The 17,733-nt window shown below is 43.3% G+C and overlaps 1 protein-coding gene across 1 annotated transcript; it reads right to left on the bottom strand.

Moving 5' to 3' along the window:
- Positions 1 to 2,619: 2,619 nt before the first annotated feature.
- Positions 2,620 to 17,064, bottom strand: LOC129911344 (mucin-2-like). Its single transcript, XM_055989114.1, has 10 exons — positions 16,667 to 17,064; positions 15,229 to 15,321; positions 15,037 to 15,150; positions 14,883 to 14,970; positions 14,547 to 14,701; positions 13,922 to 14,477; positions 13,648 to 13,746; positions 11,979 to 13,370; positions 3,423 to 11,942; positions 2,620 to 3,355 (listed from the first exon to the last, which is right to left on the bottom strand). The coding sequence occupies exons 1-10, from the start codon at positions 16,772 to 16,774 to the stop codon at positions 3,276 to 3,278; spliced, it is 11,205 nt and encodes a 3,734-aa protein (XP_055845089.1). The 5' UTR covers positions 16,775 to 17,064; the 3' UTR covers positions 2,620 to 3,275.
- Positions 17,065 to 17,733: the final 669 nt, after the last annotated feature.

Consider the following 17,733-nt stretch of genomic DNA (forward strand, 5'->3'; position numbering starts at 1 on the left):
AAATGTATCTGTATAGATTTTTGAAAAATCCAGATAATTATCCAGATTTTACTTTCTCTCGATAAAAACAGTAGTGCCAAGGTATTTTATTTGTTTTGTTATAGGTATTTTAAACAGAAATATCTAAAAATATTTACAAAAAAAAAAAAAAAAAAGTGGAGAAAATAAGGTTTTAAAAAAGCTCTCATAGAAAAAAAAATCATGTGTGCAATTCACACGTGTTAGAAGTGAAACCTTAAAAAATCATTTTTCTTGCAAATAAAATCGAAAAAACCTACCTTTTTTATTCCAACAATCTATAACAAATTTTATATCACCTTTTATATGACGCTTCAATAATGTATGTATCTACTACCATGCCTACCAAAAAAGTAAGAATTTTTTAAAGCCAACCATGTCGAAATTTCAAAATGAGACTACGGTACTTTATTCACTGGTGGCTGATCTGATCATCATCGGCAACAGAACTCCACAGGTGATTTCAATTTAAGATTGTGTAACTTGTAGAGCACGTACCGTTATGTGTGATATATTAAATAAAAGGTTATGTTATCAGCATGCGTATTAAAGTTAAATCAAATTTGTATGTGCACTAGATCAAAAGATATAATGTGTGTTGGAAAAGAACATGTTTTTAACGTTATCTCCGAATTTTGAATATGAAATTAATTGAAATTTTGTACAATTATAATTTATTTAATTACCTATCTACAGTACAAATTTCATTTATCTATCTATTAAAACAAAAAAGTTATAACAAGTTGAAGTCGTGTCGCGTTTTCGTTTCATCTTGTTTCAAATCACTACGATACTAAAGAAGTTTTCACTTCAAAACAAAAAATGGTCATTTTTTGCGATATCTGCACTTTTCAGATAAAAGTCTTAAATGAATTCTGATAAGATGTTGGACAAATATATATATATAAAATTACCAAAGTTATTTCGAAAAATTAAAAATAAAAATAAAAAAGTTTCCACGTTATATTTTAAAAAAATTCAATATCTACCTTCGAAGGCTTATAACACAAGAACGGTGCAACTAATGTTTATGGTCATGATCTTAAAATATAGCTAAGAGAAAAATTTTCTGAATCCAACATGGATGCAAATGCAATGGCCTATTGTATATATATTTTTATAGTACTATCATGAAGTCGAATTTAGTAGCCCTCCGAAGTAACAATTTAGCTTTCATAAGGGTCAATGGCTTTCATAACAAGAAAAACAGGTCTTATGCAAATCATTTTGGCGCATTTTACCGAAATTACATAGGACTTTCCTTCAAAACAAGCTAATAGCTTGTGACAAACAGCTTAAAATGGCCTTACGGAGGTCTTCCTGCAGAGGGTTTATCTAATGCACCAACCGGATTACTTGCGCAGGATGTTATAATAAGGCCTTATAGAAGTTGTTGAAGGTGTTGTAGAAAATGTTGAATTTATGCATAAAAAAAAATTTATTGAATTTTATTTTTTTTTTAATTTTCTTTAGATTTTTTCTGTTTTGCATATTATATTATTTATTTTTTCCTATTTTGTTTCTTTTCCTTTTTTGTAAATTCCACTGCTTTTTCTGTTGTTCTGAAATGATGAGAATATTATTTTAATTGAAAAAGAACACAAGTACTACTAGTAGTTTACTAGCGATCTTCAATGGAACGCACTTTCAACGAATTCAATACAAATCGTATCTACTCGGGAAAAAAACGCATCGGAGCTTAACCTGCATATTCAATGTTCGGAAAACACAAGACACAACAGGGGGGTGTTTTTATTACCACCGGGCTTAACTGGTTAAAAAAAACGACTCGGGGCTTAGCGAGAAAAATTGGCAGCACTGCATACTAAATGTTCCGAAATCAGCTGACACAAAAAAATATGAAGTTGTCATATTTTTCGCTTTTGGGGTTTCTTGTGTGTTTTTTAAAAAAATGTTTAACTATTAAATAAATATTTAAAATAATAATTGTCATTCCAAACATCCGTTTTGATGTTTTTAAACAAATTCTAAACAATTTACGAACAAGTTAATTAAGACCGGTGGTAATAAAAAACACACCTAACAAAAACTTAGAGTTGTCATATTTATGTTTCGAGTTTTTCTTGTATTTTTCATGTATGTTTTACAAAGAGATACAAAAATGTGTGCTGGCAAAACTAGTTTAATACATTTTATTATTACCAAACCACAGTTTTCAGGTTTGTAAACAAATTCTAAACAGTTTATGAAAAAATGTGTTTGGTAGCACAGATTTAAAACTGTTCAAAAATTTAAGCCCAGCCCAGAGAAATAAACAACTAAACTTACGTGGCTAAGGTTTTGTTGTATTTAACATGTAAATTGCTTAGCCCCGGCTGCTGTTTTCAGTTGCAAGCTGAGTTTGTCTATTTTATTGGCGTTCGGCACCGGATATCTCTACCGGATTATCAATTGAAAATGGCATAAGGAAAGGATGGGACATTATGATGGAATGAATCTCACTTTCAATTTGACAGATATATTAATATTTTGTTTTGCTGTCAAAAATTTCTCTAAAAAAGCCTTTAAAAAAGCATTTAATAGAAAATGGCTTGATTGATTTAAGCAGGTAAAGAATGAAAAAAAAAACAAAATTAGAAATTTCATTTTTGATTTTGATTTATTTATGTATTCTTATATAAAATGATAAATATATATATAATTTTTTTGGCAACTACCAATGAACAATCTTGAGACGTTAAAAAACCAATTGTAGATACTTCAATCAATGTCAAAAACAAGTCTGGTTTTTAAAAAATGTTTTGAAGTAAAAACAAATTGATTCTTTATACAATTTTAGAGTAATAGTAGTTAAAGTAAGGAAAGGATTAAGGGAGTTGACAGCATATCGGTCCAAATATGAACTGTCACTTAAGGAATTGGTATTGGGAGAAACCAAAGAAATTTAATGTAATCTCTTTGCTTGAGGTTAAATAAAATGGGACTAGGACATTCAAATTGTAGTCTCGAGAAAATAAAGTTAAATAAAATTAAAAGACTTATAAATACGTTTTACAATTGAAAATGTACAAAAATCATTAAAACTAGGTACAAAAATTGGCAAATAATAAAAATTAAAAATAGTATCACAAGTAGCCCATAAAATGACCACAATAGGCACAGAAAATGCACCTTAATCATAGGAATAACATAAAATACATTGGTTCCACAGTAGACCGCGAAAATGTCACACTCTGTCTGATGGAAGGGGATATAAATATACCTAGTGGGAAATACATCTAAGTTGGGCTATCTGATCAAGTCCGGACTGAAAGCCTTGAATTAGAATTCTTTGGTTTGATCCAGTCTAAGAAAACGCCCCTATTTTTATTATTTGCTGAAAAAAAAAAAATATAAATATTATAAGTTGTGAAAACCATGAATTAGAGAAATTTTGAACTTACCACTGAGGACATTATGTTTATGATCAGAACCACATTTTGATGTACAGAATCGGACAACAAGATCAAAGGGTTCAAAGGCAGTTATTTTGAGTTTTGGTATTTTAATATCGTCGGAAGAATCAACCTGAGCAGAGCTTGGATCAATAATGTCGGAGTTTAGTGAGAGGTCTTGACACACGTCGGGAGTTTTTTTTTGCGTCACTGCAGGAGGAGCAACAGAAACAGGAGTAGGAGAAACCAGTGACAAAGGAGCAACTGGTGGTGCTGGTGATGGAACTACAGGTGGCAGAGGAGTTAATGGTGGAAGAGGAGCAGGCGACAGAGGTAGTGCTGGTGGAAGTGGAGATACCGGTGGCAAAGGTGCAACTGGTGGCAGAGGAAGAGCTGGTGGAAGTGGGGCAACTGGTGGTAGAGGTGCAACTGGTGGCAGAGGTAGTGCTGGTGGAAGTGGGGCTACTGGTGGTAAAGGTAATGCAGGTGGGAGAGTTGCAACTGTTGGTAAGGGCAGTGGAATCGGTAGTTCGTCATCCTCACATGATTCATCCGAAGTTGGGATTAGTGGTGGAAGAGGAGCAACTGGTGGAAGTGGGGCTACTGGCGAAAGAGGTGCAACTGGTGGCAATGGAAGAGCTGGTGGAAGTGGGGCTACTGGTGGTAGAGGTGCAACTGGTGGCAAAGGAAGAGCTGGTGGAAGTGGGGCTACTGGTGGTAAAGGTAATGCAGGTGGGAGAGGAGCTACTGGTGGTAAGGGCAGTGGAATTGGTAGCTCGTCATCTTCACATGATTCATCCGAAGTTGGGATTAGTGGTGGAAGAGGAGCAACTGGTGGAAGTGGGGCTACTGGCGGAAGAGGTGCAACTGGTAGCAATGGAAGAGCTGGTGGAAGTGGGGCTACTGGTGGTAAAGGTAATGCAGGTGGGAGAGTTGCAACTGGTGGTAAGGGCAGCGGAATTGGTAGTCCGTCATCCTCACATGATTCATTTGAAGAAGGAATTAGTGGTGGAAGAGGAGCAACTGGTGGAAGTGGGGATACTGGTGGAAGAGGTGCAACTGGTGGCAGAGGAAGAGCTGGTGGAAGTGGGGCTACTGGTGGTAGAGGCGCAACTGGTGGCAGAGGAAGAGCTGGTGGAAGTGGGGCTACTGGTGGTAGAGGCGCAACTGGTGGCAGAGGAAGAGCTGGTGGAAGTGGGGCTATTGGTGGTAGAGGAAGAGCTGTTGGAAGTGGGGCTACTGGTGGTAGAGGCGCAACTGGTGGCAAAGGAAGAGCTGGTGGAAGTGGGGCTACTGGTGGTAGAGGTGCAACTGGTGGCAAAGGAAGAGCTGGTGGAAGTGGAGCTATTGGTGGTAGAGGTGCAACTGGTGGCAGAGGAAGAGCTGGTGGAAGTGGGGATACTGGTGGTAAAGGTAATGCAGGTGGGAGAGGAGCTACTGGTGGTAAGGGTAGTTCGTCATCCTCACATGATTCTATTGAAGAAGGAATTAGTGGTGGAAGAGGAGCAACTGGTGGAAGTGGGGCTACTGGTGGTAGAGGTGCAACTGGTGGCAGAGGTAGTGCTGGTGGAAGTGGGGATACTGGTGGTAAAGGTAATGCAGGTGGGAGAGGAGCTACTGGTGGTAAGGGCAGTGGAATTGGTAGCTCGTCATCCTCACATGATTCATTTGAAGTAGGAATTAGTGGTGGAAGAGGAGCAACTGGTGGAAGTGGGGATACTGGCAGTAGAGGTGCAACTGGTGGCAAAGGAAGAGCTGGTGGAAGTGGGGCTACTGGTGGTAGAGGTGCAACTGGTGGCAAAGGAAGAGCTGGTGGAAGTGGTGCTACTGGTGGTAGAGGTGCAACTGGTGGCGGAGGAAGAGCTGGTGGAAGTGGGGATACTGGTGGTAAAGGTAATGCAGGTGGGAGAGGAGCTACTGGTGGTAAGGGCAGCGGAATTGGTAGTTCGTCATCCTCACATGATTCATTTGAAGAAGGAATTAGTGGTGGAAGAGGAGCAACTGGTGGAAGTGGGGATACTGGCAGTAGAGGTGCAACTGGTATCAAAGGAAGAGCTGGTGGAAGTGGGGCTACTGGTGGTAGAGGTGCAACTGGTGGCAAAGGAAGAGCTGGTGGAAGTGGGGCTATTGGTGGTAGAGGTGCAACTTGTGGCAGAGGAAGAGCTGGTGGAAGTGGGGATACTGGTGGTAAAGGTAATGCAGGTGGGAGAGGAGCTACTGGTGGTAAGGGCAGCGGAATTGGTAGTTCGTCATCCTCACATGATTCATTTGAAGAAGGAATTAGTGGTGGAAGAGGAGCAACTGGTGGAAGTGGGGCTACTGGTGGTAGAGGTGCAACTGGTGGCAGAGGTAGTGCTGGTGGAAGTGGGGATACTGGTGGTAAAGGTAATGCAGGTGGGAGAGGAGCTACTGGTGGTAAGGGCAGTGGAATTGGTAGCTCGTCATCCTCACATGATTCATTTGAAGTAGGAATTAGTGTTGGAAGAGGAGCAACTGGTGGAAGTGGGGATACTGGCAGTAGAGGTGCAACTGGTGGCAAAGGAAGAGCTGGTGGAAGTGGGGCTACTGGTGGTAGAGGTGCAACTGGTGGCAAAGGTAGTACTGGTGGAAGTGGGGCTACTGGCGGTAGAGGTGCAACTGGTGGCAAAGGAAGAGCTGGTGGAAGTGGGGCTACTGGTGGTAGAGGTGCAACTGGTGGCAAAGGAAGAGCTGGTGGAAGTGGGGCTATTGGTGGTAGAGGTGCAACTGGTGGCAGAGGAAGAGCTGGTGGAAGTGGGGATACTGGTGGTAAAGGTAATGCAGGTGGGAGAGGAGCTACTGGTGGTAAGGGCAGCGGAATTGGTAGTTCGTCATCCTCACATGATTCATTTGAAGAAGGAATTAGTGGTGGAAGAGGAGCAACTGGTGGAAGTGGGGCTACTGGTGGTAGAGGTGCAACTGGTGGCAGAGGTAGTGCTGGTGGAAGTGGGGATACTGGTGGTAAAGGTAATGCAGGTGGGAGAGGAGCTACTGGTGGTAAGGGCAGTGGAATTGGTAGCTCGTCATCCTCACATGATTCATTTGAAGTAGGAATTAGTGGTGGAAGAGGAGCAACTGGTGGAAGTGGGGATACTGGCAGTAGAGGTGCAACTGGTGGCAAAGGAAGAGCTGGTGGAAGTGGGGCTACTGGTGGTAGAGGTGCAACTGGTGGCAAAGGAAGAGCTGGTGGAAGTGGTGCTACTGGTGGTAGAGGTGCAACTGGTGGCAAAGGAAGAGCTGGTGGAAGTGGGGCTACTGGTGGTAGAGGTGCAACTGGTGGCAAAGGAATAGCTGGTGGAAGTGGTGCTACTGGTGGTAGAGGTGCAACTGGTGGCAGAGGAAGAGCTGGTGGAAGTGGGGATACTGGTGGTAAAGGTAATGCAGGTGGGAGAGGAGCTACTGGTGGTAAGGGCAGTGGAATTGGTAGCTCGTCATCCTCACATGATTCATTTGAAGCAGGAATTAGTGGTGGAAGAGGAGCAACTGGTGGAAGTGGGGACACTGGCGGTAGAGGTGCAACTGGTGGCAAAGGAAGAGCTGGTGGAAGTGGGGCTACTGGTGGTAAAGGTAATGCAGGTGGGAGAGGAGCTATTGGTGGTAAGGGCAGTGGAATTGCTAGCTCGTCATCTTCACATGATTCATCCGAAGTTGGAATTAGTGGTGGAAGAGGAGCAACTGGTGGAAGTGGGGCTACTGGTGGTAACGGTGCAACTGGTGGCAGAGGAAGAGCTGGTGGAAGTGGGGCTACTGGTGGTAGAGGTGCAACTGGTGGCAAAGGAAGAGCTGGTGGAAGTGGTGCTACTGGTGGTAGAGGTGCAACTGGTGGCAGAGGAAGAGCTGGTGGGAGTGGGGATACTGGTGGTAAAGGTAATGCAGGTGGGAGAGGAGCTACTGGTGGTAAGGGCAGTGGAATTGGTAGCTCGTCATCCTCACATGATTCATTTGAAGCAGGAATTAGTGGTGGAAGAGGAGCAACTGGTGGAAGTGGGGACACTGGCGGTAGAGGTGCAACTGGTGGCAAAGGAAGAGCTGGTGGAAGTGGTGCTACTGGTGGTAGAGGTGCAACTGGTGGCAAAGGAAGGGCTGGTGGAAGTGGGGCTACTGGTGGTAGAGGTGCAACTGGTGGCAAAGGAAGAGCTGGTGGAAGTGGTGCTACTGGTGGTAGAGGTGCAACTGGTGGCAGAGGAAGAGCTGGTGGAAGTGGGGATACTGGTGGTAAAGGTAATGCAGGTGGGAGAGGAGCTACTGGTGGTAAGGGCAGTGGAATTGGTAGCTCGTCATCCTCACATGATTCATTTGAAGCAGGAATTAGTGGTGGAAGAGGAGCAACTGGTGGAAGTGGGGACACTGGAGGTAGAGGTGCAACTGGTGGCAAAGGAAGAGCTGTTGGAAGTGGGGCTACTGGTGGTAAAGGTAATGCAGGTGGGAGAGGAGCTATTGGTGGTAAGGGCAGTGGAATTGCTAGCTCGTCATCTTCACATGATTCATCCGAAGTTGGAATTAGTGGTGGAAGAGGAGCAACTGGTGGAAGTGGGGCTACTGGTGGTAACGGTGCAACTTGTGGCAGAGGTAGCACTGGTGGAAGTGGGGCTACTGGTGGAAGAGGTGCAACTGGTGGCAGAGGAAGAGCTGGTGGAAGTGGAGATACTGGTGGTAAAGGTAATGCAGGTGGGAGAGGAGCTACTGGTGGTAAGGGCAGTGGAATTGGTAGCTCGTCATCCTCACATGATTCATTTGAAGCAGGAATTAGTGGTGGAAGAGGAGCAACTGGTGGAAGTGGGGATACTGGCAGTAGAGGTGCAACTGGTGGCAAAGGAAGAGCTGGTGGAAGTGTGGCTACTGGTGGTAGAGGTGCAACTGGTGGCAAAGGAAGAGCTGGTGGAAGTGGGGCTACTGGTAGTAGTAGTGCAACTGGAGGCAGAGGAAGAGCTGGTGGAAGCGGGGATACTGGTGGTAAAGGTAATGCAGGTGGGAGAGGAGCTACTGGTGGGAAGGGCAGTGGAATTGGTACCTCGTCATTTTCACATGATTCATCCGAAGTTGGAATTAGTGGTGGAAGAGGAGCAACTGGTGGCAGTGGGGCTACTGGTGGTAACGGTGCAACTGGTGGCAGAGGTAGAGCTGGTGGAGGTGAGGATACTGGTGGTAACGGTGCAACTGGTGGCAGAGGTAGCACTGGTGGAAGTGGGGCTACTGGTGGAAGTGGGGCTACTGGTGGAAGAGGGGCAACTGGTGGCAATGGAAGAGCTGGTGGAAGTGGGGAAACTGGTGGTAGAGGTGCAACTGGTGGCAGAGGAAGAGCTGGTGGAAGTGGAGATACTGGTGGTAGAGGTGCAACTATTGGCAGAGGAAGAGCTGGTGGAAGTGGGGCTACTGGTGGTAAAGGTAATGCAGTTGGTAAGGGCAGTGGAATTGGTAGTTCGTCATCCTCACATGATTCTTCTAGTTTTGAAAGTGCTGGAGCTAACGGTGTTATTGGTACTGGAAGTGTCGGTGGTGTTGGGAGGACCGTAGGAGGAAGAACCGGTGGTGGAAGGACTATTGGTAATGGAGCTACTGGTGGCAATGGCGCAATTGGTGGTGTTGGTAAACCAGTATCTTCGCAAGACTCTTCGCATGATGGTGATGGTAGTGGAAGTACTGGTGGAAGAGGTGCAACTGGTGGAAGAGGAACTACAGGTGGTAATGGGGCAACTGGTGGAAGTGGAGCCACTGGTGGTAATGGAGCAACTTGTGGCTGTGGCGCAATTGGTGGTGTTGGTAAACCAGTATCTTCACAAGACTCTTCGCATGATGGTGATGGTAGTGGAAGTACTGGTGGAAGAGGAACTACAGGTGGTAATGGTGCAACTGGTGGAATAGGAGCTACTGGTGGAAGTGGAGCCACTGGTGGTAATGGAACTGCTGGTGGCAGTGGCACAATTGGTGGTATTGGTGAACCAGTATCTTCGCAAGACTCTTCGCATGATGGTGGAAGAGGAAGAGCTGGTGGAAGTGGGGCTACTGGTGGTAGAGGTGCAACTGGTGGCAAAGGAAGAGCTGGTGGAAGTGGGACTACTGCTGGTAGAGGTGCAACTGGAGGCAGAGGAAGAGCTGGTGGAAGTGGGGACACTGGTGGTAGAGGTGCAACTGGAGGCAGAGGTAGTGCTGGTGGAAGTGGGGCTACTGGTGGTAGAGGTGCAACTGGAGGCAGAGGAAGAGCTGGTGGAAGTGGGGATACTGGTGGTAATGGTAATGCAGGTGGGAGAGATGCAACTGGTGGTAAGGGCAGCGGAATTGTTAGTTCGTCATCCTCACATGATTCATTTGAAGAAGGAATTAGTGGTGGAAGAGAAGCAACTGGTGGAAGTGGGGCTACTGGTGGAAGAGGTGCAACTGGTGGCAGAGGAAGAGCTGGTGGAAGTGGGGACACTGGTGGTAGAGGTGCAACTGGAGGCAGAGGTAGCGCTGGTGGAAGTGGGGCTACTGGTGGTAGAGGTGCAACTGGTGGCAAAGGTAGCGCTGGTGGAAGTGGAGATACTGGTGGTAAAGGTAATGCAGGTGGGAGAGGAGCTACTGGTGGTAAGGGCAGTGGAATTGGTAGCTCGTCATCTTCACATGATTCATCCGAAGTGGGAATTAGTGGTGGAAGAGGAGCAACTGGTGGGAGTGGGGCTACTGGTGGAAGAGGTGCAACTGGTGGCAGAGGAAGAGCTGGTGGAAGTGGGGACACTGGTGGTAGAGGTGCAACTGGAGGCAGAGGAAGAGCTGGTGGAAGTGGGGACACTGGTGGTAGAGGTGCAACTGGAGGCAGAGGAAGAGCTGTTGGAAGTGGGGATGCTGGTGGTAACGGTAATGCAGGTGGGAGAAGAGCTACTGGTGGTAAGGGCAGTGGAATTGGTAGTTCGTCATCTTCACATGATTCATCCGAAGTGGGAATTAGTGATGGAAGAGGAGCAACTGGTGGGAGTGGGGACACTGGTGGAAGAGGTGCAACTGGAGGCAGAGGAAGAGCTGGTGGAAGTGGGGACACTGGTGGTAGAGGTGCAACTGGAGGCAGAGGAAGAGCTGTTGGAAGTGGGGATGCTGGTGGTAACGGTAATGCAGGTGGGAGAGGAGCTACTGGTGGTAAGGGCAGTGGAATTGGTAGTTCGTCATCTTCACATGATTCATCCGAAGTGGGAATTAGTGGTGGAAGAGGAGCAACTGGTGGGAGTGGGGACACTGGTGGAAGAGGTGCAACTGGTGGCAGAGGAAGAGCTGGTGGAAGTGGGACTACTGCTGGTAGAGGTGCAACTGGAGGCAGAGGAAGAGCTGGTGGAAGTGGGGACACTGGTGGTAGAGGTGCAACTGGAGGCAGAGGTAGTGCTGGTGGAAGTGGGGCTACTGGTGGTAGAGGTGCAACTGGAGGCAGAGGAAGAGCTGGTGGAAGTGGGGATACTGGTGGTAAAGGTAATGCAGGTGGGAGAGGAGCTACTGGTGGTAAGGGCAGTGGAATTGGTAGTTCGTCATCCTCACATGATTCTTCTAGTTTTGAAAGTGCTGGAGCTAACGGTGTTATTGGTACTGGAAGTGTCGGCGGTGTTGGGAGGTCCGTAGGAGGAAGAACCGGTGGTGGAAGGACTATTGGTAATGGAGCTACTGGTGGCAATGGCGCAATTGGTGGTGTTGGTAAACCAGTATCTTCGCAAGACTCTTCGCATGATGGTGATGGTAGTGGAAGTACTGGTGGAAGAGGTGCAACTGGTGGAAGAGGAACTACAGGTGGTAATGGGGCAACTGGTGGAATAGGAGCTACTGGTGGAAGTGGAGCCACTGCTGGTAATGGAGCAACTGGTGGCAGTGGAGCAATTGGTGGTATTGAAGAACCAGTATCTTCGCAAGACTCTTCGCATGATGGTGATGGTAGTGGAAGTACTGGTGGAAGAGGAGCAACTGGTGGAAGAGGAACTACAGGTGGTAATGGGGCAACTGGTGGAATAGGAGCTACTGGTGGAAGAGGAGCAACTGGTGGCAGTGGAGCAATTGGTGTTATTGGTGAACCAGTATCTTCACAAGACTCTTCGCATGATGGTGATGGTAGTGTAAGTACTGGTGGAAGAGGTGCAAGTGGTGGAAGATTAACTACAGGTGGTAATGGGGCAACTGGTGGAATAGGAGCTACTGGTGGAAGAGGAGCCACTGGTGGTAATGGAGCAACTGGTGGCAGTGGAGCCACTGGTGGTAATGGAGCAACTGGTGGCAGTGGAGCAATTGGTGGTATTGGTGAACCAGTATCTTCACAAGACTGTTCGCATGATGGTGATGGTATTGGAAGTACTGGTGGAAGAGGAGCTACTGGTGGAATTGGAACTACAGGTGGTAATGGGGCAACTAGTGGAATAGGAGCTACTGGTGGAAGAGGAGCCACTGGTGGAAGTGGAGCCACTGGTGGTAATGGAGAAACTGGTGGCAGTGGAGCAATTGGTGAACCAGTATCTTCACAAGACTCTTCGCATGATGGTGATGGTAGTGGAAGTACTGGTGGAAGAGGTGCAACTGGTGGAAGAGGTGCAACTGGTGGAAGAGGTGCAACTGGTGGAAGATTAACTACAGGTGGTAATGGGGTAACTGGTGGAATAGGAGCTACTGGTGGAAGAGGAGCCACTGGTGGAAGTGGAGCCACTGGTGGTAATGGAGCAACTGGTGGAAGTGGAGCCACTGGTGGTAATGGAGCAACTGGTGGCAGTGGAGCAATTGGTGTTATTGGTGAACCAGTATCTTCACAAGACTCTTCGCATGATGGTGATGGTAGTGGAAGTACTGGTGGAAGAGGTGCAACTGGTGGAAGAGGAACTACAGGTGGTAATGGGGCAACTGGTGGAAGTGGAGCCACTGGTGGTAATGGAGCAACTGGTGGAAGTGGAGCCACTGGTGGTAATGGAGCAACTGGTGGCAGTGGAGCAATTGGTGTTATTGGTGAACCAGTATCTTCACAAGACTCTTCGCATGATGGTGATGGTAGTGGAAGTGCTGGTGGAAGAGGAGCCACTGGTGGAAGTGGAGCCACTGGTGGTAATGGAGCAACTGGTGGAAGTGGAGCCACTGGTGGTAATGGAGCAACTGGTGGCAGTGGAGCAATTGGTGTTATTGGTGAACCAGTATCTTCACAAGACTCTTCGCATGATGGTGATGGTAGTGGAAATACTGGTGGAAGAGGTGCAACTGGTGGAAGATTAACTACAGGTGGTAATGGGGTAACTGGTGGAATAGGAGCTACTGGTGGAAGAGGAGCCACTGGTGGAAGTGGAGCCACTGGTGGTAATGGAGCAACTGGTGGAAGTGGAGCCACTGGTGGTAATGGAGCAACTGGTGGCAGTGGAGCAATTGGTGTTATTGGTGAACCAGTATCTTCACAAGACTCTTCGCATGATGGTGATGGTAGTGGAAGTACTGGTGGAAGAGGTGCAACTGGTGGAAGAGGAACTACAGGTGGTAATGGGGCAACTGGTGGAAGTGGAGCCACTGGTGGTAATGGAGCAACTTGTGGCTGTGGCGCAATTGGTGGTGTTGGTAAACCTGTATCTTCACATGACTCTTCGCATGAGGGTGATGATAGTGGTAGTACGCTGGGAAGTGCAGTGGGAAGAATTGGTGGAGGAATTACGGTTGGAATTGGGGCTACTGGTGGTGTGACTGTTGGCAAAGGTATGACTGGAGGTAATGGATCTACTAGTGGGTCTACTGTAGGAGCTGCTATTGTTGGTGGAAGTGATGCTACTTGTGGTGGTAAAGGAGTCGAAATTGGAACTGGCAGTGGGGCGATTGATGGAATAGGGACATCCGGTATAATTGGGGCTGGTATAGGTGCAGCTGGTGGTACGGTCAGCGATAAAGGTGGAGCAATTGCTGGTGGCGATATCGTTTGTGCTGGTGGTAAAGCTGGTCCTGTTGGCAGTTCCGCTGATATTGAACCTGCAACTTTAAGAAGAAATTGTTTAATTTGATTTCTTTCAATGAAAGTAATTTGTTGTTCTATGCGTGTGGATGTTGTTAATTCTTGTTGAGGTGTTAATGTTGTTTGATTGGGATTGAAAGGTGGTTTAATAGATTTTTGATAGTTTTTCATTGTCATAATGGAATATTTTGACATTAGAGTGTAATAAAGTTTTTGATGTCCACTTCATTGTTTTTGTTGTTGTATTTTGTACTTGTTGTTTGCTATGTGTATTGCAAAAGTTTTTCTTTTGAACCTTACCTTTCTTGAAATTTTCAAAGGCAGCCTTAACCTTTTGACCAATTTTGATTGGCATATTTATATGCACATAGGCAGTCTTAACTTGTCTTATGTTTTCATCTAAATTCATAGTAGTTTTTGTAAATATAGTTATAATAGGGGATGAGAAGGGGAAATGATTAGGAAATGGTATAAAAATACAAAAACAATGATTGATAATTATGGTCCTTATTTTGGCCTGCTTGACCATTTTCATAATAAGAGTCCATGTGATTCGTTTTTATGATAAATTTACCTTGCAGTAGCGGACCTGGTTCTGGAGCTGGTGCTAGTGCTAGAGCTGGAGCTGGTATTGGTGCTGGTGCAAGAGCTGGAACTGCTGGAGCTAGTACTGGTGCTGGAGCTGCTACTGGTGCTGGTGATAGCACTGGTGCTGGTGATAGCACTGGTGCTGGTGATAGCACTGGTGCTGGTGATAGCACTGGTGCTGGTGATAGCACTGGTGCTGGTGCTGCTGGCAATGAATCATCTTCAATTGAGCTTGAATCATCACACTCGGACGAATCATCAATCTCATCAGACACATCTTCATTGGAATACATGGATGGAATAAGCAAATCTCTTGGTGACATGTAATTACATGTTGATCCTGGAAGACATTTGCCCTTCAATGTGTCAAAACAGGTACCTTCGGGACACTTGAAACGTGTTTGAAGGAAAGCGCCATCTATCTTACTGCTACATGTGTAATATAATGAGCAATCTAGAGGTGAACGATATGTTCCAGGTTTGGAACAAGGTGGGAATTTATCCTCACAACCCGATGGAATATATGTGCTTTTATCAGATATCTACATGAGAGAAAAAATAAACAAATTACATTGGAGAAAAAGTGACAGCGCAATAAAAATGACACTTACTTGCGTCGGTATGCATTTATTGCGGTAAGAGCACCTTCTTGTCATCGGAGAGTAAGTTGAGGTACCTGGACAACAGAAAACTTGTTTTCGGAAATCATGACCATCATAATCACAGAAATAGAACAGTGAACAATTTGATGGTACAGGAAACCGTCCTTAAACGAGAACAAAGAAAAATATGTTGCACTACTTTTCGATTGTTACACTTTTCGAACTTTTTTCGAATATTGATTTCGTTGCGAGATAATTGATAAAAGTGACAGTATCAACTTTCAAACTGATGTTCGAAGTTAAATTTCGAAAATTCGAAGAATTTGACAGTTCATATTGACTTACCTGTTTCTGTACAAGCGGGCACAATATCAGCTGGAGGGAATGTTACAAATCTCTGCTTAACACATTTCTTACGTGCATCATCGAAAATCTATTACAAAATCGAAGTAACATATTAATTTATTTGTCAAAATGCATTAAAGTTAATTAAACTTACATGCAAGCTTGGACATTTTCCAAAAACAACAGCGTCTTTCTTACATACATAATAATACTCCTTCTGTTCGGGATGAGATTTCGGTCCTATATAGTTGTTGGCACAACGTTTGTTCTACAATAAAGTAGATTATAAATACATCAATTGAATCTATTACAATAATTTATAAAAAAAAAAGTAACACCAACTTACATAATCACATAGAAGTGGTTTACCACCTCCGGGAAAACTACGAAAAGCTCCACTACGTGCATCGTAAAACATTCCAGGTGGGGCAAAGTGTTGCTATAAAAAATTAAAATATAAACACGTTTTATTATTTTTTCTTTATTTTCAATTGGTTTCAAAGTCAAGGTGAGCGATTTGTTTTACAAAAAAAAAAGTAACAAAACAAAACGGTAAAATGTAATCGAACCCCTAATTATACCGCTAAATAAAAGAATGTACCTATGATTATTTCTTTGTATTGTATTTTCTGTTTTTTTGTTATTTTTGGTAGAGTTTTGTTTTTAAATGCGAATAAAGAAAAAATGCGTTGTTAATATGCTCACGTTTTCAAAAGTTAAAACAATTTCAATTGGTATAGATAATTCAAACAAATCTGAAGCCAATTGCTGAGTTTTTTGGTTAATTTTGCGATAAAGTAAAATCCATTGGAATGCAAGTAAACAAATTTGTAAATGAAATTCGGTGTAGGTACCCCAAATTAAAACTAAAAATTGCTTTAACAAGAGAAGTGTCAGATACTACACTTCTTTAGGTAATTTTCACCTGTTAAAAAGAATTGTTCCTTCTTTAGGAAGAAATTACTTAGAAGTAAGTTGATGACAATCAAAATCTATTTAGTATTTGGAGATTGCAAAGTTCTCATGAGAATATAGAAATCATAATCTAGTACAACCATCTACTGATGATAGCCCTGTTTCTTTGGGAGACGGAAAATTACTACTAGTAGTTTAGAAGCGATTTTCAATTAAACGCACTTTCAACGAATTCAATACAAATCGTATCTACTCGGAAAGAAGAGCATGAGTAGTTCAGTTCTAGTAGTAAATGAACTAGATCATCTACTCATGAATAAACTACCACCTCCAATGGAACGGGGCTGATGTGTAAAGATAATGTCCTTTCATGAGTGGATTATTAGTAGATCACAATTTTTTCCACTACTATATAGGATTTATAAGTTGGTAGTACTAGATTTCTATTCATGAGTAGATTTATCACTTCTAAAGGAACGCAGCCATTATATTCAATAGCCCTGTCCCATTGGAGGTGGTAGTTTACTCGTGAGTGGAAATCTACTACAACAACTACATTTTCGTATATCCTCTAGTAGAAGAACGTGTGTTATTTGTAGTACTAGATCTACTCATGAGTAAACTACCACCTCCAATGGAACAGGGCTATTGTATGAATTAGCCGTGTTTGCGGCGATAGTGAGTAAAAATCTAGTACTAAAAACTTAACATCCTCAGATCATTTGTTGATGGTAGGACTAGATCTACTAACTAATCACAAAGAAACACAGCTATCAGCCGCGTTCCTTTGTAGGAAGTATTCTTAGGGTGGCAACATAATTTAGTCCAGGGATGTTATTTTTTGTATTGTATTTTGTATTTATACTTACATCTCCAATAAGTGACTGTGAAACATATCTGGCATCGGTGTCGTAATTTGTAAGTAAACATTCCAAACTCACAAAAAATGTGAGAATGGATATTCTAAAATCTCTCATGGTATCACTTGATTTTACTTTATTGGTTGTTTCTTATGAGTTTTATTATTATTTTTTTTTTAACTTTTATCACAGAAAAATTAATTTAATGAATCACAATAGACATTCTAACAACACTCAACTAGTTTTTGTTTTGTTTCTATATTATTGTTTTTAAATAGGTACCCGGCGTTAATCCTATAACTTCAATGCGAATTTTTTCAAAAAACTTTTCCTTGCTTTAGGACCGAAAAGCAGAAGAAGCAATGAACTATCTTCTGCCAGTTCTAGTTCGATTATAATGCTTTTCGAAGTTGTGTCTGGGGTTTAATTACGAAAATCTATTTGACATTGGGTTCTTCAGATCGTGCTTTGTTTAAGATTTTTTGCTATGATAGATTGTATATTTTTTTAAGTTTTCAAGACAATACAAATGCAAATTGACAGACAAAAGACTGGTGAAAAAAATTAATGGCAAAATGAGTGAAATGTGCAGACAAGTTTTAAGATTGAAAGAAATTTATTTCTTTCTTTTTTTCTTTGATTTACACACGTTTGTATAAGAAAATGCATAAAAAGCAAAAGTTTTGAATGAATTTTGATTTTTGTGTTGGTGGGAAAATCACACATCTGTTGATATATATTTTTTTTTTGATTATTTGACTTATGGTTGTAAACGCACCTGGCATTGATAACGACGACGAGAACATGACAGAATCTTATGATTTGGCTTAAATCGTGCGTGACTTTATTTTGATGGTTTAATGGTCTGCATGTGTTTTGATTTGAAAATATTGTGTTTTAGTGCCATTTTGGAATTAAATTGCAATCAGAAAAAAAGCTTAGTTGTTATCAGAAATGTTGAGCAATGCATTTTTTTTTTAATTTTACGAGGGTTATAGTTTTCCTCATGCAGATAAAAGTGTCTGTCTGGAATTTTTTTTGTTAAGAAAATTGAATTGAACACTTGTTACAAATTC

This window comes from Episyrphus balteatus, chromosome 1, assembly GCF_945859705.1.
Source record: "Episyrphus balteatus chromosome 1, idEpiBalt1.1, whole genome shotgun sequence".
NCBI lineage: Eukaryota > Metazoa > Arthropoda > Insecta > Diptera > Syrphidae > Episyrphus > Episyrphus balteatus.